At 34.7% G+C, this 24925-nt stretch overlaps 4 protein-coding genes across 7 annotated transcripts in view; 2 read left to right on the forward strand and 2 right to left on the reverse strand.

Moving 5' to 3' along the window:
- Window positions 1-826: 826 nt before the first annotated feature.
- LOC21394485 (V-type proton ATPase subunit a1) lies at window positions 827-12108 on the reverse strand. Its single transcript, XM_024176021.1, has 18 exons — window positions 11669-12108; window positions 10510-10554; window positions 9842-9964; window positions 9521-9628; window positions 8480-8593; window positions 8223-8396; window positions 7876-8013; window positions 7586-7693; window positions 7372-7479; window positions 7055-7203; window positions 5561-5714; window positions 4492-4652; window positions 3838-4044; window positions 3542-3725; window positions 3369-3452; window positions 2432-2625; window positions 2284-2343; window positions 827-1946 (listed from the first exon to the last, which is right to left on the reverse strand). Exons 1-18 carry the CDS (start codon window positions 11810-11812, stop codon window positions 1742-1744), a joined length of 2460 nt encoding a protein of 819 aa, XP_024031789.1. The 5' UTR covers window positions 11813-12108; the 3' UTR covers window positions 827-1741.
- An 832-nt stretch (window positions 12109-12940) lies between these two features.
- LOC21394486 (NEDD8-specific protease 1) lies at window positions 12941-14703 on the forward strand. 4 transcript variants are annotated; one of them, XM_024176016.1, is made up of 2 exons: window positions 12941-13059; window positions 13883-14703. In XM_024176016.1, the coding sequence occupies exon 2, from the start codon at window positions 13891-13893 to the stop codon at window positions 14581-14583; it is 693 nt and encodes a 230-aa protein (XP_024031784.1). In that variant the 5' UTR covers window positions 12941-13059; window positions 13883-13890; the 3' UTR covers window positions 14584-14703. The 4 variants fall into 4 exon arrangements, with proteins under 4 accessions (XP_024031784.1, XP_024031783.1, XP_010112350.1 ...); XM_024176015.1 differs by having other exon boundaries at window positions 12941-13055; XM_010114048.2 differs by having other exon boundaries at window positions 12941-13055; window positions 13888-14703.
- A 1535-nt stretch (window positions 14704-16238) lies between these two features.
- LOC21394487 (arogenate dehydratase/prephenate dehydratase 2, chloroplastic) lies at window positions 16239-19788 on the reverse strand. The gene is made up of 12 exons (XM_024176014.1): window positions 19407-19788; window positions 19253-19320; window positions 19041-19133; window positions 18362-18562; window positions 18192-18272; window positions 17775-17870; window positions 17604-17681; window positions 17353-17442; window positions 17199-17263; window positions 16957-17038; window positions 16797-16873; window positions 16239-16386 (listed from the first exon to the last, which is right to left on the reverse strand). The coding sequence occupies exons 1-11, from the start codon at window positions 19666-19668 to the stop codon at window positions 16814-16816; spliced, it is 1176 nt and encodes a 391-aa protein (XP_024031782.1). The 5' UTR covers window positions 19669-19788; the 3' UTR covers window positions 16239-16386; window positions 16797-16813.
- A 4623-nt stretch (window positions 19789-24411) lies between these two features.
- The window catches only part of LOC21394488, a 1981-nt gene continuing 1467 nt past the window's right edge, over window positions 24412-24925 (forward strand). The window contains exons 1-2 of the mRNA XM_024176029.1: window positions 24412-24415; window positions 24665-24855. Coding sequence (XP_024031797.1) covers window positions 24412-24415; window positions 24665-24855 — 195 coding nt within the window. The remainder of the gene's footprint in view (window positions 24416-24664; window positions 24856-24925) is intronic.

Consider the following 24925-nt stretch of genomic DNA (forward strand, 5'->3'; position numbering starts at 1 on the left):
GTTGCAGGACTGGGACAAGAATAGGACGGAATGGGAATCAGAATAATAAGAGCCGAGGATTCACATTTCTCCTAGTAAAACATTTAGGAGACGCTTAGTTTATGAATTAGAATCATGTGATTAGAGTTATTTTTAATTTATATGTATTTTTTATGAGATAAAATATTATAATAAATCATGAATTATAATTCAAATCATAGTTTGAATCCTCCAACTAAACATCCTCTTATTACAACTGGAACTAGGATATACGCAAGAGGCAAATGGCCTTTTTTAACATTTTTTTTTTAAAAAGCCAATTTTTTGTAAAATTAACTAAATGACTAGTGTATCACTGATTAACTTAGCAGTTAATTATTAATTAATTTAATTTTATCACTGATTTATTTGATAATTTTTTATTATTAATTAATATCAATTAACAATAACCAAAATCAATTTCAATTAATAAATTACATGTTTATTTTTTGAAGGGACAAATTACGTGTTTATTAATAATAAATTATTAGTAAATTATAATAATGAATCGGTCAATTAATAATTGATCATCAGTCAGTGACTGATTACTGGAGAAAAAGCCATTTTGTTAAAATACAAAAAAGTTATGTCATTTGTCTAAAAAATAAAAAATTCAGCCATTTATTAAAAAAAGTGGTCAAAAAACAGTCATTAACTTAATTTTCCCACGCACTAATTTATAATTATAATTACTATAATTTCAAAAAGAGAGAATTACTGGGAAAAGAAAAAAAAAACTATTTAATCTCAGATTACTCAAATCTAATGTTAATGCAAGGACTTTTATAGAAAATAAAAACAGGGGAATTTGGAGCGTTTGTTTTTTTTTGGCTGAGAAATGAGTATTCGTTCAACAGAAACAATTCAGGGGAAGTTACCTCCTGAGCAGAGGCAAACTAAAACATAGGAATTGGAGCATTTACACATGAGTGTGAAGGCTTTGCCATGGTTGCCAATATAGCCTCCTAAATCATTGGATGCTCTCATCAACCCGAAGCATTGGTGCTTGCCAAAAGTTTCAAATGGCTTGTAACTAGTTTCTGGAGACAGATGTTCTAGAGCTTATTCAGACTTTGTATTCTACTTCCTCTATCCTCTCTCTTCTGAGTTTGGAAGCCTTGTATCAAATGTCTTCTCTCTCTCTCTCTCTCTTTTTCTCTCTAGTTTACTATTACTATACGCCCGAAACTGCACTCGAAATTGGCAAATTGCTAATAATGCAACATAGATTAGAAGAAGATAGTATGGCAGTAGCATAACATCTTTCCACCAATGATTGTATCTATTGTATTGACCGATTTCTTATTTAATGAGACATAATTCCATTCCCTCTATGAACACAAATCCCTACAAAATCCATAATGCATGGTGCGTTTGTGTGTGTGAACGTAAACCTATAAATTTTCCTCCCCAATGAACTGCCGTATGTACCTTATGATTCCCAGCTCCTCTTTACAAGTTGCCCTCCCCTTTTCCACATAGAACAAAAAAAATAAAAAGGGAAGCTTACCCTAAACCCTCCAATATACCAATGCATCAAAGAATAACGAACCGGGATGTTACATTTCCAAGTCAAAATCGGAGCATAATTATGTTAATAACATAAAGCAGGCTTTCCTTCAAGAAGCCAAAATGGGTGGCTCGATCGCATTTCGTACTTCGAAAGGTTCCGGCCTTCTCAGCTATTGCCAAGCAATATGATGTAGCTATTGTAACATGTATGTTAATCCTCATCCTCAGCCAAGGTGGCAAAAGAGAAAGGTTTGAACTTGTAGCCATCACCATGGTAGAACTTGTTTTGAAATTCCACCCAATGAAGACGCAAGGCGTGAAGAAAAGCACTTAATGTTTCCATCATGAGCAGTATGAAAGCAGTTGCAAAGGCAAAAACTGCTAATCCAACTAACCGGATAGCAAAGTTCTCATACCTGTTGTAATCACGGGTAATTGCAAAATTAATGATAAACGCATACGCAGTATTATATGATAAAGGAGGATTGCATTTTTTTTTCCTACGCATGTTATTGTTCTCTTCTCAATTTATTTTTATTTAAAGGTTTTGCAAAATGTCCCTATCACAATCTAATACTATAAAAGTTTCTTCAATCAGCTTCATTTTGGAACTTCAAAGTTGAACGTATAGAAGAATTGTAGGTGCCAACAATAGATGAAAAAGAGTAAAAAGAGAGAGCACTATTGAGAGAAAGAGAATAGTGATTGCAGAAGTCAAACTAACGAAGACATTGAACTGGAATTGAAACTCACCCCCAGGCAAGGAGAAGGACTTTCTCGTAGAACACAGTTGAGAGTTCTGAGTGAGCCAAGCTACAATACAAGTAACAGAAGTCAACTGAGCAGTTAAAAATGAGACAATAAAAGCATAAAGGATCTGAGATGAAAATAACATTTATACCTTAAAGCCCAAAGTCGAAGATATGACGCTGTATTAGAAACTGCACCAAGAACGAACTCGATTGAGTGTATCATCTGGTGCACAAATATTTCACTAAAGTTAAACTCCTCATGTTGTTGCCTTGCAGAATCAGGTTCCACATCGAGATCCATCTCTGAGGTACCAAGAATGCCATAGGTGCGACCTTGGAATCTCTGGAAGTAACATCGAGAAAACAAGATTTAAATTGTTACATCTTTCCCAGCACAAGAATTTTTTATCACTTCAAAGCTAAGAGTGACACAGAAAATTAAGGGTGTGTTCGGCTGCCTAAAAAACTCAAAAAAAAGTAATTCGAGTTCTAACTTTATTCAAGTTCATGTTCTTTTAAGTTTGAACTCGAGTTTGGGACTAAAACTCGAGTTCAAGTGTCCCCTTCAACTTGAGTTCAGAAACTCGAACTCAAATTAATGAACAGTATTTTTTCTATTCTTAAAAATGCTATAACTTTTTCGTTTTAATCCTGATTGAGATAATTTTTTTTTTCTATGCGTTGACAACGAAAAGACGAACAAAACATCACCCATATACCCTATTAAAATTTTTCATCACCATTGAATTTTTATTAAAATACTATCTAAATACAAATTTAAGTTTTAACTCACTCAAACACAAACTCGAAAAAAGATTATTATCTCAAACTATAACTCAAATGTACACAACCAAACACAAACTCAAGTTATAACTCAAATTCAACTCAAAAACTACACTCAAGTCACACTCTACAAGAACAGGCCCTAAAATATCCTTCAGTAAGATTTTTAGCCCTGGCATAGACACATTCGTGATTGAAGAAGAAAGTCACAGCCAAATTTGCAGGTGATTTATACCCTTAATGAGATTCTTAGAAGTTAAATGCGTTATTCAACATGAATGCTGGCAACTTAGAACTTGATACCTCCGTGTGAAGCTTCTTCAAAATAAAAGGTTTCGGAAAAAGCATCCACGGAACTGCAATTAGAGCCAAAAGCAACAATACAATCTGCAAGATTGGAGCTTATTAGCCATAAACGTCATAATAAAATAAAAATAAAAACATAGAAACAATAGGAAAAAGAGTTTAGATGATGCCTGAAGCGGTCTTTGGCCCCAGAACAACTGATTTTCACCAAGATCGTCAGTGGGACTCAGAAACATATAAATCATCACATGATAGAGGTCTGCTTGAGATCCGGTACACCACTTGATGATGATGAGAAGTGAAAGATACCCAAACAGACTGTTAAGAAAGATCATCTGTGGCACAAACTGGTACCTACCAACATGATTCAGATGAGTTAAAAACCTTTTTCACCCACCCTTGGAAGAGAGGTTTGTCTGACAATCTGAGGGAGAAGGAAAAAAAAAAGTACGAAAAATAGACACACCTTATATCAATTGAGCTGCGAAAAAAACATGCGTTGAAGTAACTAATAACGATTCCCAAGTTCATTTGGGCTACACCCAACAGAATGGACATCTTCATCTTGAGAGAATTCAAGAATGGCAGTTCTGAACGACTTCCACGCCAACTAGGGTCCACACCGAATGGGTATGGGTCTCGGAATTTGACTAAGCCAGCAGTGTGTGCATCACTGCTCAAAATGAACAAAAAAAAATATGCTGATAAAAACATAAACATCGCTAAAGATTCATTTTTATTTTAAGAAAAATAAACCAATTTGCAAAGTTATGTAGTCATGCAATAGGGAGGAAATACATGCATAAGCACATACAGAAAGGCACAAACAATTTTCTTTTCTTTTTTTTTTTTTTTTTGGCTGGGAACCATTTCACAGATCCAATAAATGAGAATAAAAGTCAGCATAAATCAAGAATAAGAAATTTGGATAAAATTGTCTTTAGATTAATGAATGGACATCTAAACAGACATTCCTGCTAAAAAAGTTGAAAAAGGCCTAACCAACATGAGAACCAAAAAATATCACATAAGAGGTTGATCAGGAATGTTTAGTTAACAAGTACGCCCAAAAGAACAAAAAAGAAAAATAAATTTTCTGAAAAGGGAGATAACAAATTACCTGCAAGTAGCATCTCTGCATTTGTAAGCAGACCCACCAAATATGTGATAAGGAACAGAGAAGAATTCGTTGTAAATCAACCCACAGTAAATTGAAAATAGTGACATCAAAAGAAGTATATAGCGTCCACCGAATAGCATCTCCATCATACTCCCAAGTTTCTGAGATGAACAAATCTAAAAGTTAGATACCAATACAGGAGGAAAATAGAATTTGTCTTGCATATGCATTTAATGCATTTTATCCAAAAAAATTATCAACACCTTTTGGTGAAAGTATGATATTCTTATGAAGTGATCCTATAATATTCCTCAGATACCAAAAATAAAATAAAATAAAATAAAAAATAGAAAAAATAAAAAGAGGACCACAATCATCAAGTCCTTGTTCTTGTCTTTTCAAATCAACAGCTTGATCCAGGTCTCACATCATTTTCAGCTAAAGCTACCGGTCTAATAAGTTGTTTCGATGATTCATTTTACTCAAAGCTAAATCTTCTGCCCCTAATCTAGCAAAGTATGAAGTTCTAGTGACGTTTTATCTCCACCAGGATTCTATAAGTCCTTTTTTTTTTTGCCAGTTAGACGTTTTCCCCATAAAAAGAACTGACTCAGCTCAAAAACAAATATCGAGCTGCTTCAAAGACCCATAATTGAACTCCCACTTCTACTATTATATTACTCAGATCTTAATTTTTAAGGCTACACCATAGATAAAACTCTTCGAGAAACTAGGTGTGTAGAATAATTAGTGATCAGAGGTCAGTGGTAGCAGTGAAGGGTTAGAAAAACTTTTATATTTTGGGGCTCTTGCAATCTAGCTTCTGGAACATAGTTGTGACCTTTCAAGAAAAAATTAGAGACAAAACTCTTTTTTCTTTTTTCTTTTTTTGGGCCTACCTTACCAAGCCAACACATAAAATTGTGGAAAATATCAAACACGCTGCAGCAACTTTTAGAAGAAAGTTTTGACTGGAGAAATATGATTCACATTACTGGTAAAGCATGATTCCTACTGAGACGGCACTCTCTTAAAACTGTTGTGCAAGCAATTGGTAGAAAATCCGCACCTGAGTACTGAGCTTACTTTCACGAGCTATAAGGACTAACGCTCCCAGCAACAAGCATATGCCATGACCCCAATCCCCAAACATCACCGCAAAAAGAAATGGAAATGTGATAACAGTGAATACTGCAGGATTTGCTTCTTGATATCTAGCAACACTGCAAAATAAAATGCTTTGTCAGCTTCTGATCAGCTAAACTGTTTAATTTAACTGTTAGTTCAATTTCAATTTTTCCACTTATGCTTTCCTATAACACATGTTATTGCGACAGAGGCGCATCTACCATTTTTCCTTCCTTTTGTAAATGTTAAAATAAAATTGCAACAGAAAGGGAGAAAGAGAAAGGGCAGAAGATAATGAAGAAAAGGATTCTAACTCAAGACAACATCTAAAAATAGCAAGGTTGAGGAGGGTCAGAGGAAAAGGAGGGCGGCAAAATAAGTAAAAAAGATGTCAATGAGAAATGGCTACTAGAAGCACGGATGGAAGATTCCATCATCAATTTACCTTCTCATTAAAGATGTTAACAAACAATTGACAAAAAAAAAAAAAAGGATTCGTACGATACCATTAGTTTGCTTTTACAAAGTTGCCATGGGAATTATCTTAGAGTCAGCACTCCCCATACTTTCAATCTTTCAAATTATTGCAACATGATCCATTTTACGAGGAAAATGCTAAAGATCAACATCGGTAATAGCCATCTCATGGTTTTAGTCCATACTCCATAATAGCATTAGGGTGACATGCTAATTATGATTGGTCTGGATCCTGTTAAAATATAAAAATTATAGTTGGCTCATCTCCTAACAGCTTAACTTTTGGAAACTTGGTATCAAAACAGGAGGTCCTGAGTTTAAATCCCCAAGAAGCTTTTGGGAGACTTAGTACTAACAGTTCCAAGTGGTGACGAACCTCACCAATTATGAATTGCTCGAGTCTCTAGCAAATTGGCACTCTTATACTTTTTTCTTTATCTCTATATACTCAAATTCAACTGGAGGAACTATGAAATTCATGCACGACGTTAGGCAACCTACTTTTAAAAACTTTTATTAATTAACAAATCAATTAAGTTTTTCTATACCAAACTATCTTTTTTGTATAATACCAGAAAAAAAAAAAAAAAAAAAAAAAAAACCCACCCCTGAATCTTGCTACCCTTATCTGAACTTTACATTTTTAAGACCAAATTAGTATTGTCTTCTTAGGTGGGTTGAAGCTGACACAACTTAATTATTAAATCTCAAAACTAAACAAAAAAGTAAAACGCCTATCTATTCGCGTGCCAAGAAATGCAACAGAATGTGGCTAACAAGACTAAAATTTTTGGGGAATGTCAGTAGGCACGACTTTCAAGATCTAGGGCTTCATGAGGGTCTCGTGTTTAATAGAGCAGACTGGAAACGAGAAATCCATATAGCCGACCCCAATTAATTTGAGATTAAGGCTTGTATCTGTTGTTGTTGTTGTTGTCAGTAGTGCTATTTAACTTACCCATACGCATCAACAATTTCCTGAAAAGCACCTGTGAAAGAGTTGGTTCTAAAATATGTAGGAGGTGATTCTGTAGCGTCCATTTCATGAAATATTATGCCCACTTGTGAACTGCTATCAAATGTTGCACGTTGCAGTATCTCCTGAATCTGCATAAGAGAAATCAATAAAAGTAGTATTAACTTTTGAGAAGGTCCTCAACAGTTTTATAATATTGAACACATATTATGTAAATATAAAGGTAACTGCAGTACCAAAAAAAAGAGTGGGGATTTTAGAAGAGAAAAAATAATAATAAAAACAGCAGGAGAAATTACCTGAGTTCTTGCAAAAATTGGGCACCATCCCTCTCCAACAAGACATTTCTTCGTAACATCAAAATTTAGCATATTTAGTGTATCAAAGACAGCTTTCTCCTTTCTTACCTGTGTAAAAGTAGGAAACAAGATACTATTTAACTGTACCTTCGTAGAGCAAAATCAGATCCATGTTAGTTCAAATGACAAGAGAGACAAAAAAGCAAGATGATACCATCTTCATCCATTTTGCTAGATGGAAACTTATGGAAGTAAGGGCCTTATTCCGGTGCCGAATCCCTGCATCTAAAGTTGTTTCCAGTTCTACTAGGCGTGATGATACCTGGAAGAAATAAATATTAAAAAAAAGAAGAGAATAGAGGTAGAAAAAGCATCCTAACGCTAAACCAGGTTTTCAGTATTAACTGCACCAATAAGTTATGCGACCAAAGCAAGAAATATTTTAAGCTTGGAACCCATATTTGAGTTCAAGAAAGTCAGTCAAATCCTCAACTGCAAACTTACTTCTCTAGTTATTTGCCTCTGCTTGGTAACATCTTCAGGCACAGGATAACAACTTGCTCCAAATGCTTCACAAATTTTAAGAATCTTTGTTCTTGCCTGCTCTCCAGAGAAAAACACTACAAATGCCATTTTTTCAACCTGCAAAGTTTTCTTGAAACTCTTAAAGGAATGACTAAAGTGCTGCTTATTTCGAAAAACCAAAAAGAAAAAGAGGAAAAAAAAAACAACGAAGTGCAGGAACACAAAAGGCAACAAGCAAACTAAGGGTAAAGATAAAGAAAGCATTCACATTTTGCGGAGGAAAGAACAAAAATTCAAAGATAATAAGAGCATTGAGGCATAAAAACCATTTCAGTAGATAAGGGATCCATGATCTGTTCATCAGCTGGTGCCTGGTTGAAAAGCATGTTCCCCCTTGTAGCACGAAACAACATCCTCTCAAATCTAAGCACTTTAGACTTGCAAATTATCCCACTAATAAATCTCAAGCTAGATTGATCTGAGCGTCCAGGCCTCATCTCCTATAAATAAGTAGGAAAAGTGAAACCATGGTAATTAGACTAGTAAAAAAAAATGAACGTAACAAGGGATAGTGAAGGAGTACCTGTTCAAGCAAAGACGCTGTCTCAATATAATTATCGTTAGAGTAGATGTTCTCATCTAATTCTCTTTCCTCCGAAACTGAATGAGTTTTATTTGATACAAGAAAGCCACCTGCCTGATGTAACCACGAAAATTACACACATAAGAAGGCGGAGAAAAATAATCTTTATTGAGATCAATTTAAACCACTACTCCAAATAAAAGATAAATGTAATGCGGATGAAATGCTGCAAAAAGTAGCTCCATAAAGACAAATGCAGAAATAGAAATAAACAACTAGTTTTTCCATCAACCAACAATTGCTACTAAAATAAGAAGCAATACTCTTTCTTTATTTGAATTGTAAGCCTGAAACTGAAAACTTATCAAAAATTACCCTGCCACACCGATTACCATTAGAGCCAAGGCCTAAGGTGTGCCTAAACAGTTCAATAGTCCCTTACATTTTCTAAACATAAGACATAAAGATGTATGCCAAAATGTATGCAGCCTAATGCTATTACTCGAATCATGTATAAGTGAAGTTAGCAACCAGGATTTTGACTACTAAAGCTAAAAAAAAATACTGGGTTTGAGCCAAATCACATGCTAAGCTTTGTTTATTCAAGCCTACACACAAAGACATAAACATAGATACACGTAGCCTGCCAAAGAAAATTTTAAAACAACTGCATACATAATATGTACCTCCTTGGCAAGACAGAAAGTTGCTTTTAGGAGTGTAGTAATTGGCCTATTTTTAAGAAGAGCTTTGAGTTTATACTTTAGAAGTGGTTTGAGCCAACGTTGATAGAATATGGCTTCCTCAGAAAACTCACCAAACTATACATGAAATGTTGTAGACTTTAATCGCTTTCATAATCCCTTCTTTACTTATTTTGTTTCTCAACAAGAAAGCAAATGTCAATTCCATTCCATTAAGCTCTTTTTAAAATATGACCTTTCCCTATAATATTTTCTTCTTTTCTTCTACCGCTGTCCTAAAAGTAGACCTAAAAGAACAAGAACCAATACTAGAAGGGAAAAGGCCAAAATCAAGTACCTTTTGCAATACCATCTTGAACTCCAAGAGCTCATTATATGATTGTCGTAGTTTCTCACTATTCGAATTCATTTCATTTAGCTCGTGTTCATGTTCAGCAAGTTGTATCTGGGATTAAGAGAAAACAAAGGGAAAAATAGAATTAAGTAAATATGCACAATACAATGTTTCTAAAATTTACTCCATGGAACAGAAATTACACAGTTTAGTTTTACTGATAGGCTCAACTATACATTGAACACAATACCAAGTGAAAGCCAAAGAAAGGAGAACAGAATAGAAAGTTGTCGGCAAAAGGAAAGCAGGAACACAGAAATGGACCTCTAGTTCCTCCAACTCCAGATCTGGTTGCATAACAAGACGTGTAGAGGCAATTAGACCGGCTTTACTGATTTGCTCTTTGAAGAAACGTAGCTTTCTTGACATCTCTGCACATCGCTTTACCTGTGGAGAACCACAGGAAATGATACAACCAGATAAATACATATTTGATTACCCTCAGTCAATATCACTCTCAACTATGAAATGGTATGCCAACAGCAACAAAAGGATGGGAGCCGGAGGGCCATATTCACAACACTTGAGAGAGACAATATTTTCATGAACATTGTGGTAAAAACCAAGGGCAGGGCAGGGGTTCATACAAAGTCAAGTTTTGCTTATGAGCAAAACTGGGATACTTAATCTTCTTGGTCAATATTTTAGCAGTGATGAGAGAATGCATAAATGGATGGACATATCAAGTGTAACACACTGTGAAGAGAAATACCAAAACACCAAGCAGTACCATTAATAATACAAGGACATAACCAAAGTCTCCACAATTGGATGTAGCTAAAAATTATAACTAAACTTGCCAAAGTTTCCAATTATTAGTCACAAAAGATGTCGAATTTCAAGTAATTCAGTCTGTAATGGTAGTCCTGATTGGATCCAAGTAGAAACCTATTCCCGCCACCCCCAACAAAGCGGAAAAAAAGAGTAGATACCTGATTAACAAATGTCCGTTGGAAAGGGCTTTTATCAAAATTCATCTGTGAAGAAAAATAAGATAACCATGAGCACAACGAGAAGTATTTTCTCAAGGAAAAGAAAAAATGTTGATCATTCCTTTCAGAAGTCCATATGTACTATATTATTTGCAAGGAAAAGAAAATCAAGTAGAAATGCACCCGAAAGTATGGGATTTTGTTTAGTGGGTAATATTAGTTCACAATTATCATTGATCACATAAACAAAATACAGTGATAATCACAAGTTAGCAACCTTGTTTTATGGGTAATGAAGAGTTCAAACCTTAATCTACAAACAAATGAGCTTAATCCCCTCGTAAAATTTCAGATACACGTTATCTAATCCCCCCACACCAAAGCTTATAGCGTAACTTGGTTAATATTTTGACAATTTGGGAGCCAGATTAAAGGAAGCTAGTGACATGTCTCTGCAGCCATAACTTAGCATCAAATAGCATGAAGCTTATTCCCAATTTCAAGTCATCTCCATTTTAATGACCAGTACAAATTCAGGGAAAGAAAATACTAAGAGGTTGTTTGGTTGGGGGATTCGTACCCCGATTCGAATCATGATTCATGATTTGCTACAGTATTTTCTCTCAAAAAAATACACATAAATCGAAAATGATTCTAATCCATGAACCAAACGTCTCCTAAGTTGAATCTAGGAACCCCCTCAATAAAAGATGTTTTAACATAATTTTACCCGCATAACGAGGTCCAAACCAACAAAACCTACTTGTGCTGACATGCAAGCACATGCACATAAATGTATAAAACTAGTTTACGTATATAATTCCAAGTAAAATGCCTCCAATTCAATTCAACACTAAAAACCAAAACTCCGCAGCAGTTCCCATTCGCAGAGAAATTTCAGTTGCGGAAACAAATTACTAATACAAAGCTAAAACTCTTTGAACAACTCTCAAACTTCCTCTTTTGCGATCAAAACCTACGAAACTTTGTATGAATAAAGCCGCATGCATTACTCGTCAATCAAAACATCGTAATTAACTCTGAAATCGAATCCTCACTTCGGTTTCTGCGTAATCGAAGCAACAAAACGAAGGAAAAACAAATGCTAAATCGGACAAAACTTGCGAAGAACCGCGACGGATCTAAAAAGGGAACTTACGTCTCGGAATTGCAAGAGCCCAAGTTCGCCGAGATACGAGACAGCACGGTGAGCCGATTCGACCGGAATGATGAGCTGGACGAAAGTCATCTTCTCCGAGCGCATCAGATCCATAGCCGGCAAGTTGTCGATGAAGTCGTCCATTTTCGCGGGAATCAAACGGAAGATGCTCGATTCGCTTTAGATCTAAAAAAAACCTTATTTCCAGATCTGAAAGTCCTCTCTCTCTCTCTCTCTCTCCTCTTTCTCTCTCTCTCTCTCTCTCTCTCTCTCTCTACGAGTGCGCGAAGGAGTGTGCGTTGGGTGTGTCCCTTGTCGATTTCATTTTTGGTTCTCTTTTTGTTATTTTCGGTTTTTATTGCACTTTGGCAACTGCCATTAGAATTCCGGAATTCGCATTATTCTTCCTTCTCATCAAAGTTCGAACGGGTTGGAGAAGTTGAAATTGAATATATATTTTTGGATTTTCTTTTTCCTTTTCCTATTTTTTTTTTCGTTTTGTCTGTGATATGGTAGACTTTTCTTCTTTTTTATTTATTTTTTTTTTTTGAAATTGGAAAACTTTCCTCTAGTCTTTGACACCTTTAACGTATAATGTAATTTGAAAGTAAGAGTGGTAATTTGTATTAGTTGGTTGTGTTTGTGTCAATTTAATTTATTAAAAAATATTAATTTAAATATGATATGATTATTAAATGTGTTAAAAATATTAATTTAAACATAATTTATTTATTAATTGTGTTAATCGTATCAACCCGTATAATTCGTTTAAATTAATATATTAAATAAATAATTAATATAATAATAATTTATTTAACACGGTTAAGATAAATTTAACATATTTATTAGTCAATTTATCTTTTCTTTTAAAAAAATTAATGAATTTTACCTACAAATATTGAATACATTATGACCCAAACTCATTATATTACAAATGATACATATAATTAATCGTATTAATTCGTGTCACGTAGGAGGTCAACTATAATTCAACTCATTTATTAAGTCTATCAACTCAATTATGACTTCAACTCATTTATAATAAACTTAAATCCGTTAACTTCGTATAAATTTTAAATCTTGTATCGCTATCAGAATTGTTGGCGCTAGTCATTAAGCCTTAAATTTTATTACAATGTTCAATATTCAAAGTGATTGAAATTTGATGAGCAACGACAAGTCACAAAACACGACATAACGTTTGACGTAAGAGATATGTGAGTGGAACGACGCCGTTCTCCAAAAGAAAGCATCAAAACTGCCCCTCCGAGTCCAACTCAACAGTGGCTGTGTGCGCGAGCGCCGTGGCAGTGAGTCTCGACGGAGCGAAGGCGTAGGATTTCGGAAGCTCTGATTCTGATCTTCCAAGCGCCAAAAATTTCGACCGGTCGGTAATAATTCTTATTCTTTACTTTTCAGATCATTCAAGAAACCAAACGAGGAGTTTTCTTTTGCTTCTTATATTTTTTAGAAATCCGAAGCAACACAACCAAGTATAATTCTGCAGAACTGAGCACTATCATAATAATTTTCTTGGAAACCAAACGATAACTAGTTTGTTAATTTTCTCGATGGGAAATTCATTCTTTTCTGCCGACCTTACTTCTTTTTTACTAACTTGCCCTTTTGTTCCTTCCACTATTTTCTTAACGGATTTGTAATTATTAATATATATCACTTTTACGTACATAAATGTCTGTGGTGTTGGACAGTGGTATTTTGGTTTATTTTCGTAGACTTTATTGACTTTGCGGTATTATTATTAATGCTTGCGGATTAAAAAGGTGACCAAGTTTTTTTTTTTTTTTTTAGTTTGTTTGTGAGTCCTTCTATTAGTGGTAGCTCTGATAAAATTTTTAAGTGGGGGTTTCCCACAAAAAAAAAAAAAAAAAATGAATTGGGAAGATGGATTTTTTTGTTGTTCTACGGAAATTATTACAACTTGTTGACTTGTAATGGTGTTTTTAGTGTTAATTGGTGGTGGGTCTGGATTAGGAGACTCACATTCAGCTTCGACAATGTATAAGGAAAAATAGCACGTATTGTTGTGCTCTGTAGTTATAATTCTGTAATGAGTTAGAATCAATGGTCTTCCATTCTCAAATTGTTTTTATATTTCTTTATATTGAGTTTATAACCTACATATTGCTTTAATGGTGGCTGTCAACCTAATTGGAGTTTTTATGCCCTGGAATACATATTGGTATCTGGAAGACTAGAACATGGGAGGCTCCAACCCTGATGAGAAAGTTCTTAGCTACAATGATGTTGTACTCCGGCGATCCGACCTGGACATCCTTAGTGGCCCGTATTTTCTGAATGATCGCATAATCGAGTTCTATTTCAGTTATCTTTCCTCGTGCTATCCATCCGAGGACGTCTTACTTGTTCCACCGTCGATATCTTTCTGGATAATGAGCTGCCCGGTGATTGAGAGCCTCAAAGACTTCGTGGAACCGCTCCATTTGCCTGATAGAAAGCTGGTGCTCTTTCCTACAAATGACAATGATGATGTGAGTCAAGCTGAAGGCGGGTCTCATTGGAGCTTACTTGCATATGAGAGGAACTCCAATATGTTTGTTCACCATGATAGCCACAGAGGGATGAACAAGAGGCACGCGAAACAACTTTACAATGCGGTTAAAGGATTTATGTCTGATACAGATTCCGTATCTGCTGCCAAATTTCTAGAATGCGCAGATTCGCCACAGCAAACGAATGGCTGTGATTGCGGCTTATACGTCACAGCCATTTCAAGAGTTATATGCCTTTGGCATGGTGATGGGGGAAACAAAGACAAGGGCGAAGGTGATTTGTGGCTCTCTGCCGTGAAGGAGCAGGTCACTCCATCTGTTGTTGCCGAAATGCGGAATGAGATATTGGGGCTGATCAGGGGTCTCATGGCTATGAAGTGAGGTTTTCCTTCTATGAAGCCGGAGTGAGTGAATAAGGAAGTCAAAATTGTGGGCTTAGAAATACCTATTAGACATATATAATAAATACAATATCGGAATTGTTTTGCAATTAGTGAAATACATGATGTGCATTTAGAATTCCTTCATTTGGTTGATTTTGTATCATTGTGGTCAATTAGAAAATCTTGCAGTAATTGAAAGAGGTGACCTTTTTTTTTTTCCTTCTTTTGCTGAATAATTGAAAGGTGTGAATTACTTTATGATCGTCGTTTACAGTTACAGGAATCTTTAAGGAATGAATAGTTTACCCTTTGTTTGGTAGGAGTAGGATACTAGTGTGGAACATAGAAAAGGGTGGACGGATTAGGGTGAACTGTGAAGAATTTATCGCTCTCTAAAACTTTGCATTTGCACTCTTTTTCATCTTCCTCGCCTTGATTTTTATGTTCTCCCTCGCTCAGTTATATTCCAATCTTCTATCAGTCCAACCAAAAGTAGCAGAAACGGCAATGAATCATGTGTCGTCACATTGCATTTCATTTCATATAATGCCGAGTAATGTTTTGATTTTGGCATTTCCAATAGCGTGCCAAATTAGTGTACTAATACTAAATTTTACTATTTAAGTAGAAAAATTACTCTCCACGATTATACTATTATTCATGTCTCGTGATAAAATTAACATATGCCATCTTGTTGTCAAATTTAACATAAAAATAACATATCTCAAATTTTGACATTTAATTGCTATTGATTGGTGTGACATTTTCATTTAGTCATTACAACGCTCGTTTTTAAATTATTTTTAAATTAAAAATTCACATTTATAAGTTCCAAACCTTATTAGTTATGAAAAAAGAAAAAATTTGTTTTCGATCTAATAGCACATTTATTGGGACACAAAATAGAATAATATATCGTTTCACATTTTTTATTGCCAAATACAGCATTATCATTTTCATTGGCATTTGTTTATTTGGTTGATGATCAAACAATCAATATGATATAATGCAATTCAATTTCACTTGATAAAAAAAATCAAGTGAAGCCTAGAATCATAAAGTATGAACCAGAGTTCTCGATACTCCAAGGCTTTTGTGTTCATAAGGATTGGTGTTTTAATCATCTTTTAGGATTTCTTTGTTTTGAAGACTAATATAAACGCAAAGGCATTCACATAATTTTCCCCCTTTTTCCATTTAGATAAAGCAATCGAACATATATTATTGCTCTAGTCCAGATCAGAATCAGAATCTTCCAAAAGAACGAATACAATATCGTAAATTACATAAAGAAGAGAAAATGCTTATGGTAGAAACAAAGAAACTTGAAACCTTATGTGCGTCAGTGCGTGTTTGGAATCGTTTTTTAAAACAGTTTTCATGTATTTTGAGAAGCAAAAAATGGAAACGAAACGACATTTGTTTAACAAACGAAAATGAAAATGAAAACAGTGAGAATGGTTTTTATGAAGAAATTAGAAAACAGTTTAAAGTTGTTTTCACTTTTCTGTTTTATTTTTTAATACTTATCAACAATATTATTATATATTAATTAATAAACACGATTTCACTTTTGTATTATATTTAAAACAATATCTTAAAAAATCAACAAAACACAATCTCATTTTTACTTTTTATTGAAAACGAAATCATTTTAAAATCAATTCCAAACGCACCCTAAATTTTTACAACCGTAGACTATTACTAATAGTCTACGGTTCTCTCTCTCATCTTGAGCTTTAAGAATCAACAAGGACCAAAAGTTGTGCATCTCCCATTCCAGATACTGCTCCATAAAGCCCTGTATGGAGAGAAAAATGCTATGAAAAAATGGAACTCAAACAAATTTGGCACCACAAAGTGGTCATTGCACCACAACTCAGCGAACAAATGAGCAGGATCAAGAATTTATCCTTTCTAAGTTCGCCACTAGGACGACTAGACTGTCTAGTTTCTAATACTTCCACCAGTCCAAACTCCATGTCTTGTTAAACTTATCCTCAAGCTCAAAAATCCAATGCAATTAAATTAATCGTATTCCATTATTATGTGACACTAGATTTAACTACATCTTTACTCAGTAGTTCATCTTTAGTCACTTCGTCTAAACTCTAAAGTAAACTGTGTCGTTAACAGAGATTAACATAGTGACTTCTGTCCAAGAAGTTGACATGCTTGTCAAAATTTGTCTTAGAGATTTGGATTTCTTACCACAAACTGGGGCCCATTCATGGCATGCTTGTGTCCACCGGATAACTTCCTAGCACCCGAATGAATGTAGCAAACTCCTGTCAATGAAATGAATCAATTCATATCAGTCATGGGATGTTTTTGTTCTCTGTATGGCTGTAGAGATTTATAGAAAACACACATTTAGATGCTTAAGCGCATTCTGTGCATTCTGGTCAGCCATTGATGCTTCAAAATCCACGTAGAAAAGATAGTCAAAGTATCTGAAAAAGAACACAAACACAATCAGAACGAGTTGAAAGTTAGACCGAGTATCTGATAAATACAAAACGAGGAAGTATGAACTTGGCCAAATTGTTTGGGGAACAAAGGCTCATTGGTAATAATGTAAATAGAAGCAACTGAGATTTTCAGTAAAATTACTTTGGACCATTGTTGTTATCATCACGTAATCGCAAGGGTTGCTTGCGCAAGGGACGACTCTCAATCTGGTTAAGAAACAATATAAAACTATTAAAACATAGCCACCATGCAAGGCAAGTACGGCTTTGAGGAGAAAGAAATATGTAAGAAATGCCTTCGTAAGATTGATTTGTCGCAGAGCAAAAACAGCAAGCGCCTTGAAAAGGATTCCAGGGCCTTCCTCTAGTGAGAAAACTATACTGGTCTGGCAACAACACGACACGTTCATTTGTTAGAAGAGAAAAAGAAAGACAAGAAATCTTTGTGATAAAGAGTTGTTCCTATAGACAATATCCTCGAGTATTGGGAGCAACAAAGTAAAGGCCACTAAAGTTCAAGTTCCAATTATTATTTAAATGGTCAAACCTTGAATAGCCTATCCGTGCCTGGAATTATGGGTTCTCTTGCCAGCATAAGAAATCGAGTAACATTATCACTATCATCCTGTAGAGAGGAGGTTCATGAATGACGGATAACGATGACAGAGAGGTCAACCCAAGTACAAAAAAAAAAACTCAAAACACTTTGCATACCGACCTGAATATCTTGGGCAAGTATATTCAAACCATATATCTTTCCAGCAACTGAGCTGGCAACTGCTCCTGTGTCTTTTAGCTCGTTTAAAGCGACATGCTACAATTTATGGCAACTATAGATCAGCTCCAACAACAACTAGCCAAAAAAGTTGCAATTTTTTTCAACTGACCAACAAACGTTATAGTATCTATACCATAAATCACAACCAAAGAGAAAACAGAATCGTTAATTCAAAGTCAAATTGACTACAATAGACGAGTAAAAACCCCAAGGTACAAAGACACAAGTGGTTCTGCTTAAAATAGAGACCAAAGGAAAAAAAAAATAAAAAAATAAAAACAAATTCTCGCAGCATAATCCTAGAAGAGCAAAAACATATCATGGGAAACAATTGGTTAAAAACTCCTAAGGGCCTACCTTTGCTGCACCAGCGGTATCATCCACGGCCTCTCTTACCAAACCCCATTTTGTTAATGTATGCTCACACTGAGCAAGAGCCTGCAATTTGAATAAGTTTTTCAAAAAAGAGCTCCATGACAGGATACGGAGAGAGAGGAGTACGAATAAAGGAGCAACACCAAATACACCTGTGGATGGCTTAGGACCCTTTTCAGGTCCTGAAGTTGAACACCATGATTGGCTAGTAAGCAATGTCGAACCGCAAATTTCACTTCCCCTACGATGTGCAAGTTGTGACGAAGCAAAAGGTCATAATTTCGGTGGATGCTTCCCCCTAATGAATTTTCAATCGGTAAAACTGCTCTGTCCACAAGCCACCTCTCAACAGCCTGCAGCAGAAAGAGATCGAAAACAATTCCGTTTCTCAATCAAATTTTGACGCTTCCAGAATTCTTGAATTTGTCAGGGAAACACGAATTCAATCCCCAAATTCCCTCTCGTATAAAAAGCAATCAAATAGAAAAAGAAAAAACAAAAATCTGGAAATAGGGACTTCATACTGAAAGACCAAAGCATCATCTTGTTTGCAACCAAATCCACCAACCAAATGCATTTTCACTTTGATAATCCCAAAAGACTTGATTTTTCCGATGAGAAATGTGAAACGAAACGAAAGAAGAGAAAAAAAAAAATGAAAAAGGAGCTTAAAAATTTATCTAAACATTAACATCAAAAGCTCTATTAGTTAACATATCAATGCAAGACGGCTTAGGAAGTCCCAAATTAAGCAATCTTACTAACCTAAAAGAAACTCTTTTTTCACTACTAATTTAAAATAACGAAAGAAAATGTTTTTGAAGTAATTACTTCAAAAGCGGAATCGAATTGATCGCAAGGCACGGCTTCACAATTTGGGTACGCCTTATCCGCAGCCGACTCACTATATGCTCCTCGAACTCCCTAAAATTCCAACATTCATCCATATAATTATATAAACAATCAATCAATTTCATTATATATATATATATAGACACAAGCAATCGAATTATAAAAGCAGGTTTAAATTAAAAACACAATACCTGGTAAGCGACGCGAAGGCGAGACCCATCGGCAAGCGAATGAGGGAGATGGCTCGAAGTTAAAGGCCCTGAAAAATCAACCAGAATCGAAGATAACGTAACAATGGCACTGAAAATGGGATTTTCAGAATTTGAAGCTAATGCGATGGCTTACTCGGAAGAGCATGCAAGTCCTTCGATACGCTGTCGTTCTGCAACTCGAGAGCTCGTCCGACGAGGTGGTTGCCATCACCTTTTCCGTCGCCATCCCCGCCGCGTGCGGAGACCAGAGCCAGGAGGCCATGGCGCCGTTTGGAGGAAGGTTTAGGGATCTTGACGGTGGTTATAGGCGAGTAATCGGACAGCGAGGATTTACGCCGGAGGCGCGCCGGGAGAGGTGGCGCGATGGCGGATCGCTCGGCGGAAGCCGCCGCCATCGCGCATGAAATGGAGAGAGATAGAGAGATTGGCGCGGCGGAGAGAGGTTGTTGAAATAGTGAAACTAAAAAAAAGAGTGCGTTAGTATTGTGAAAATGTCCCCACCGTTCGAGTGGGATGTTTCATAAATTTTTTTTTATAAATTTCTCCAATTTCGTTACTTAATTTTTCTTTAAGCTTTGTTCCCTGATTTTAAAAATTTGCTTCTTTTTCCTCTTAACTTCAAAATGTTGGTAAATTAGGGTTTTCAACTTTCTCTCTTTCTTCCCCACATGAATTAGAGAAAAAAGAGTGAATAACGATTGGAGTTCCAGGGCTACTTCCAAGCGCACCGCCGGGCTCCCGGTCTTGAAACTTGGTCCTCCAACTTGCCTCGTCGTGAGCTTGTAGTTGGTGGTGGCGGTGTATGGTGTGGTGGATCTAAACCGGTTTGAAGCTTGAAAGCCGAATGGATGAGCTTCGTTTTCAGGCGAATTTGTCATTTGGTGATTAAGATCTCTTGGCCGGCTATCTCCCTTAACGCACCCATTGGTGAGTTGCCCTTCACCGGAGGCTTCTAACGGCGGTGGTCGGAGGTTTTTTCTTTTTTTTTATGTAATTTTCATGTTTGTAATAAGGGCGGTAATCTCTCCACCCGACCCTCGTTTATTTTGCGGTTTGTTAATTTTTGGTGATCGGCTTAAGGTTGTTTGTATGTCTCCTGATAGGGCTGTCTTGGTCCGGCTAATTTTTTTTTTATTGTCGTGTAGATATCCCATCTCTGTGGAGTTTAGAAATCTATCCTTCCAACGCTCAAAAGCCTATTTCGATGGGAGGGGTTTCTTCAATTTAAATTCCATGTGTGCTCGTTGTTAGCGTGCCGAAGTGTTCTCCTGTTTTTGAGCCTCAAGCGTGCGTTCGTCCCTCTAATGGGTCACTAACATTGTACCAAAATGATTATTTATTAGTTGTTAATTAAATGTAATTTTCCTTTCAAAAAAATTGTTGGTAAATTTATGACTTTCATCCCATACATGGCAATTGGCAATAATTTAAAGAATTGAGCTTAATTTTGATTAAAATACTAATTATTAGAAATAAAATAATAATTATAACGAAAATTGCTCATTCGTCTTCTTCATTGCTTCCCTCCCGAGTTGCACTATGAACTTCAAAATGTTTGTAAATTTATGACTTTCGTCCCATATGTGGAAATTTTTTATTCACACACTATTTTTTACTCTTTATATCTCTTTTTAAATACATATTTTACGTAATTTTAAAATGATTAAATTTATTTTTTACATACCCCTATTATTTTAAAATTACCTAAACTATTTTCATACAACTATTAATTCTTCATCATTTTATTTTTCTTTTCACACTCACCATTTTATTTTAATTATTATTTTAATATTAAAATTTTTAAGTAAAATAAAAAAAATCACGGCAACAAAATCAGTATATTATTAAGGTATGATAAAAAAGACAAAATGGAAAAAGAATTAAAAAAAAAGTAAACGAGCTTAAGCATACAAAAGAACTAAAGAGAAAAAAATCAATTTAACTTTACAAGAAACGAAAAAGAAATAAAACAAAACGATTGACCTTTTCAAAAACGAAATGATTAGGAAAAAAAAACGTAAACACAAAGCAAAAAAAAAAAAGAGAGAGAGAAGGCAAATGAACAATCACCATACAACAAAAAGTAAGTGAACGTTTAGTTCATGAATTTAAGAATTATTTTTAATTTGCGTATATTTTTTATGAGAGAAAATACTGTAGCGAACCACGAACTATGATTCGAATCAGAATACGAATCCACCAACTAAATAACCTAAATAAAATTTAACATGCCTCTATGTAAATTTTTGGAATAGTTATTGAACCATAAAAATTAAAGTTTTATTATAGATTTCAAAATCACATTTGTTTGTATTTTGGGAATATGACATGTAGTTTGTGTGAAGAGAAAGAAAATAAAATGTCATTGGTTTATTTTTTATAATAAAATGTACTTATGTAATTAGGTCTATCATAATTGTCTCATTTTGTCATTTTATGTGAGCGTTTTTTTTAATAAGAAATTTAATTAAAAAGGGTGTATGAAAAATAATTGGGGTGTGTTGAGCTTAATTTGGACTAAAATACTAATTATTAGATATAAAATAATTATTATAACTCAAATTGCTCATTCATCTTCTTCATTGCTCCCTCACGAGTTGATTAGAGAATTTTTGAAGCGTTTATTCTTTTTTAATTCAATGTCAAAAGAAATTTATGGTATGTTTAATTTACACGTTTAAGTTAGTGATTTTAATTCATTAGTCGAAACTTTGTGAGAGAATAAATTTTTAAATTCAAATTTTTTATAAGATAAAAAATATTATAGCAAAATCAGAATCATAAGTTCAAATATATATACCAAATGGGGCTTAATCTTTTGCTATTGTCTTCATTAATAACTGAAGATCTTAATTTAAATTAGATTTTAACCTCTCAAATATATAGCGCGTCAACGTTTAAGTGGTAGAAGGGGTAAATTTACTAATGTTTTTGAAGTTTGGAGAGAGTGATGAAAGTGTGTTTAGTTGCAGAGAGAGATTGAGACACGGATATTGATGGAGGGAAAAAATTTATTTATTGTTTGGGGGGGGGGGGGGGGGGGGGGATAAGGCTCACCTTTTTTTTAGAAAAGCTAAAGTTAGAGTTATGTCGGCCCCGTTCATTTCACCGATTCGAGTTTAGAATTTGAGTTTTGCTAGAGTAAAAAGCTCTCAGAAATAATCACATCTAACTTTTGTGCTACAGTAAAAAAACTCTCAAATAAAGTCATATGTCAACTCAAATTAAAAACTTGAATCAACGAACTAAACGGACCTGTAGTGGTAAAGATGACAATTTTAAAGGTTATTGGCTATTGGGTTCGAATCAACGAACTTTTATTTGACAATGTTGTGACAATGATGACCATATTCTTTAAAAAAAACAAAAAAAAATAAAAAATGAAACAAAAAGGCGATGGTGAATAACTGTATATGAAGTGGGGCGTGAATTTATTTTTTTGTCAAATTCCATTTTTTTTTAAAGGAAAACTTGGCATTATTAATAACCACCTGCTAAATCAGCAAGAACTTAGGTCTCCTGACGAGATCTAAGTTCGTTGATCGGCGTCCCCTCCTTATAGTCGCGTCTCTCTCTCCTCCTTTCTTCTTCTTCTCTCTATCCTCTCTCTCTTTACTTTTCTCTATTATGCCAAACCAGGCCACCATGGGCACCATGGCAAGACTACCAAAACGAAAGGATCAGGATCTGTTGATGGTGAAAATTCGTCAACTTATAATCTAACTTTTTCGGGAACACTCGCGTAGTAATTCTCATAAATTAATTGACATTAAAAGCAAAAAATAAAGAAGACACGCAAGTTTATAGTGGTTCGGCAGAAACTTTTGCCTACATCCACTTATAGATGCACTAATTATCAGAATTATAGTATCTCTCTCAGTAGGAAAAATAATCCGTCTCAAATCAAATGAGGAGTCCAACCTTTTTTTTATAGGCTCTCCTAAGTGCAGAAAATCATATCCCTAATTTTCTGATGATGATCCCTTTATCTCTTTTAATTAAGAAAATTTTTAAATATACTTTTTAATTGAATATCTAAATTTGAGGAATTATCCTCGTTGATAGTTATCTGATCTCCCACTCGGTAGACAATCAGACAAAATAACATCTCACGACTTGAGAACAAGCAATATTTGCCAATAAGTGAGCTACACAATTATCTTCACGAAAAATACTCATTTAGTTTGCTGATTCAAATTTTTAATTCAAATTTTATTACAGTAAAAAGTTCGCGAATATCATAGCATCCCCGAACATCATCAATAATAGATGCTTCCGGGACTCTGGAGACAGGATGAACGAACAACATTAACCACATTAATAGCCTCAGACTCAATTACCCAATTATCAAAACCTCCTCTTTGGACTAATCGGACACTCTCGAACGACAAAACATTCAGCCACATGGGGAGAGAAGTTTCCTGCAATCCTGATTACAGCAGCACTCATCACACAGCCAACCTCATCCCTAAAATCCTTAAATTTACAAGGACACTAGTCTCAATGTCATGCTCATGCATAGTGATAGAAGGACAAAATTTGTTTGCATTTTAAAGTTCAGGGAATGTCTATTAAACTTTCTAAATTTGGGGCAATTTTTTTTAGTGACTAGAGTCCTAAGGACTTTACACAAAAAGGATTTAATTTTGTTGAGGTGTTTAAAAAAGAATTGCAATTGTAGATGATATTATTTGACTTTTTAATGTAGTATTCGCGGAAAATGACGTCAAACTGTTTGTTATGTAGCATAATAAATGTTTCACCACTCTGCTCAAACGTTAAATCAGCAGAATATCCTTAGTCTTTAAGCATCAAAGTACTTGTAGAATATTGGCCGAGTGATTATGAGAATGACACTTAATATTCTTCCCAACAGAAATAAATAAATGAAAATACTATATATTGGGAATTCAGATTTGACATCTTATATATCCCATGGTTAAAATAAAGGTTTTACACGTTCTATTTTAAGGTACAGAACGTGACCCGAGACACTTCTTAAAAATAAAATATAAAATAAAAGAGTAGAAGGGGACAATGTCTTTTAAAATGTATGTGTTTAGATTTTTATTTTTTATTATTAATTAATACATTTTTAGTTAAATAATTATAATTAAAAATAAAGGATATTTAGACCCATGAGTAAGAAATTTTATCAATAAATAATAATTATACGAGATATCACAAAACTAGCTTAAAAATGTGAGAAATTTACTAAATTTATCTTTAAAAGTGTGTGAATTTAAATTTTTATCATTTATTTTTAATTAATACTTTTTGATTAATATAATTTTAATTAAAATAATATTAATAAAAAATAAAAAATAAAAAATAAGATTCATGTAATTTAAAAAATATTTGTCTCATTTTCTCGGAGAATATTTGCAAAAGTGGTTCCATTGGTCCCAAGCAAGTTGCCCAGGCTCAAACCGAATTACAAAAGGGACCTTAATCCTGAAAGGTTCCCTCCGGCTGGCTCGGCGATCGGAGGCGGCGACGAGGAGATAAGCCCTCTGTTATCGCAGGTTGAAAGGCCCAAAATCAACATTTTCACGGTTTCTTATCCCCGGAGAAAACCTAGGGTGAGAATCATTGGTTGCTGATATGTACTTTTGCTTCTAATTTATTGTTCTTATTGATCACGGATCCCCC

This window comes from Morus notabilis, unplaced genomic scaffold (genome assembly GCF_000414095.1).
Source record: "Morus notabilis unplaced genomic scaffold, ASM41409v2 Scaffold160, whole genome shotgun sequence".
Lineage (NCBI taxonomy): Eukaryota > Viridiplantae > Streptophyta > Magnoliopsida > Rosales > Moraceae > Morus > Morus notabilis.

Excerpts from the sequence above, each read along its gene's own strand:
- LOC21394486 (XM_024176016.1), top strand. The coding sequence starts at position 13,891 with ATGGGAGGCTCCAACCCTGATGAGAAAGTTCTTAGCTACAATGATGTT.
- LOC21394485 (XM_024176021.1), bottom strand. The coding sequence starts at position 11,812 with ATGGACGACTTCATCGACAACTTGCCGGCTATGGATCTGATGCGCTCG. Across the intron at positions 10,555-11,668 it reads GGCTCTTGCAATTCCGAGAC|ATGAATTTTGATAAAAGCCC; the intron begins GTAAGTTCCCTT and ends TTTTCTTCACAG. Across the intron at positions 7,480-7,585 it reads TAGCAAAATGGATGAAGATG|GTAAGAAAGGAGAAAGCTGT; the intron begins GTATCATCTTGC and ends ACTTTTACACAG.
- LOC21394487 (XM_024176014.1), bottom strand. The coding sequence starts at position 19,668 with ATGGCGGCGGCTTCCGCCGAGCGATCCGCCATCGCGCCACCTCTCCCG. Across the intron at positions 17,871-18,191 it reads ATACCGCTGGTGCAGCAAAG|CATGTCGCTTTAAACGAGCT; the intron begins GTAGGCCCTTAG and ends CATAAATTGTAG. Across the intron at positions 16,874-16,956 it reads ATGCGCTTAAGCATCTAAAT|GAGTTTGCTACATTCATTCG; the intron begins GTGTGTTTTCTA and ends TTTCATTGACAG.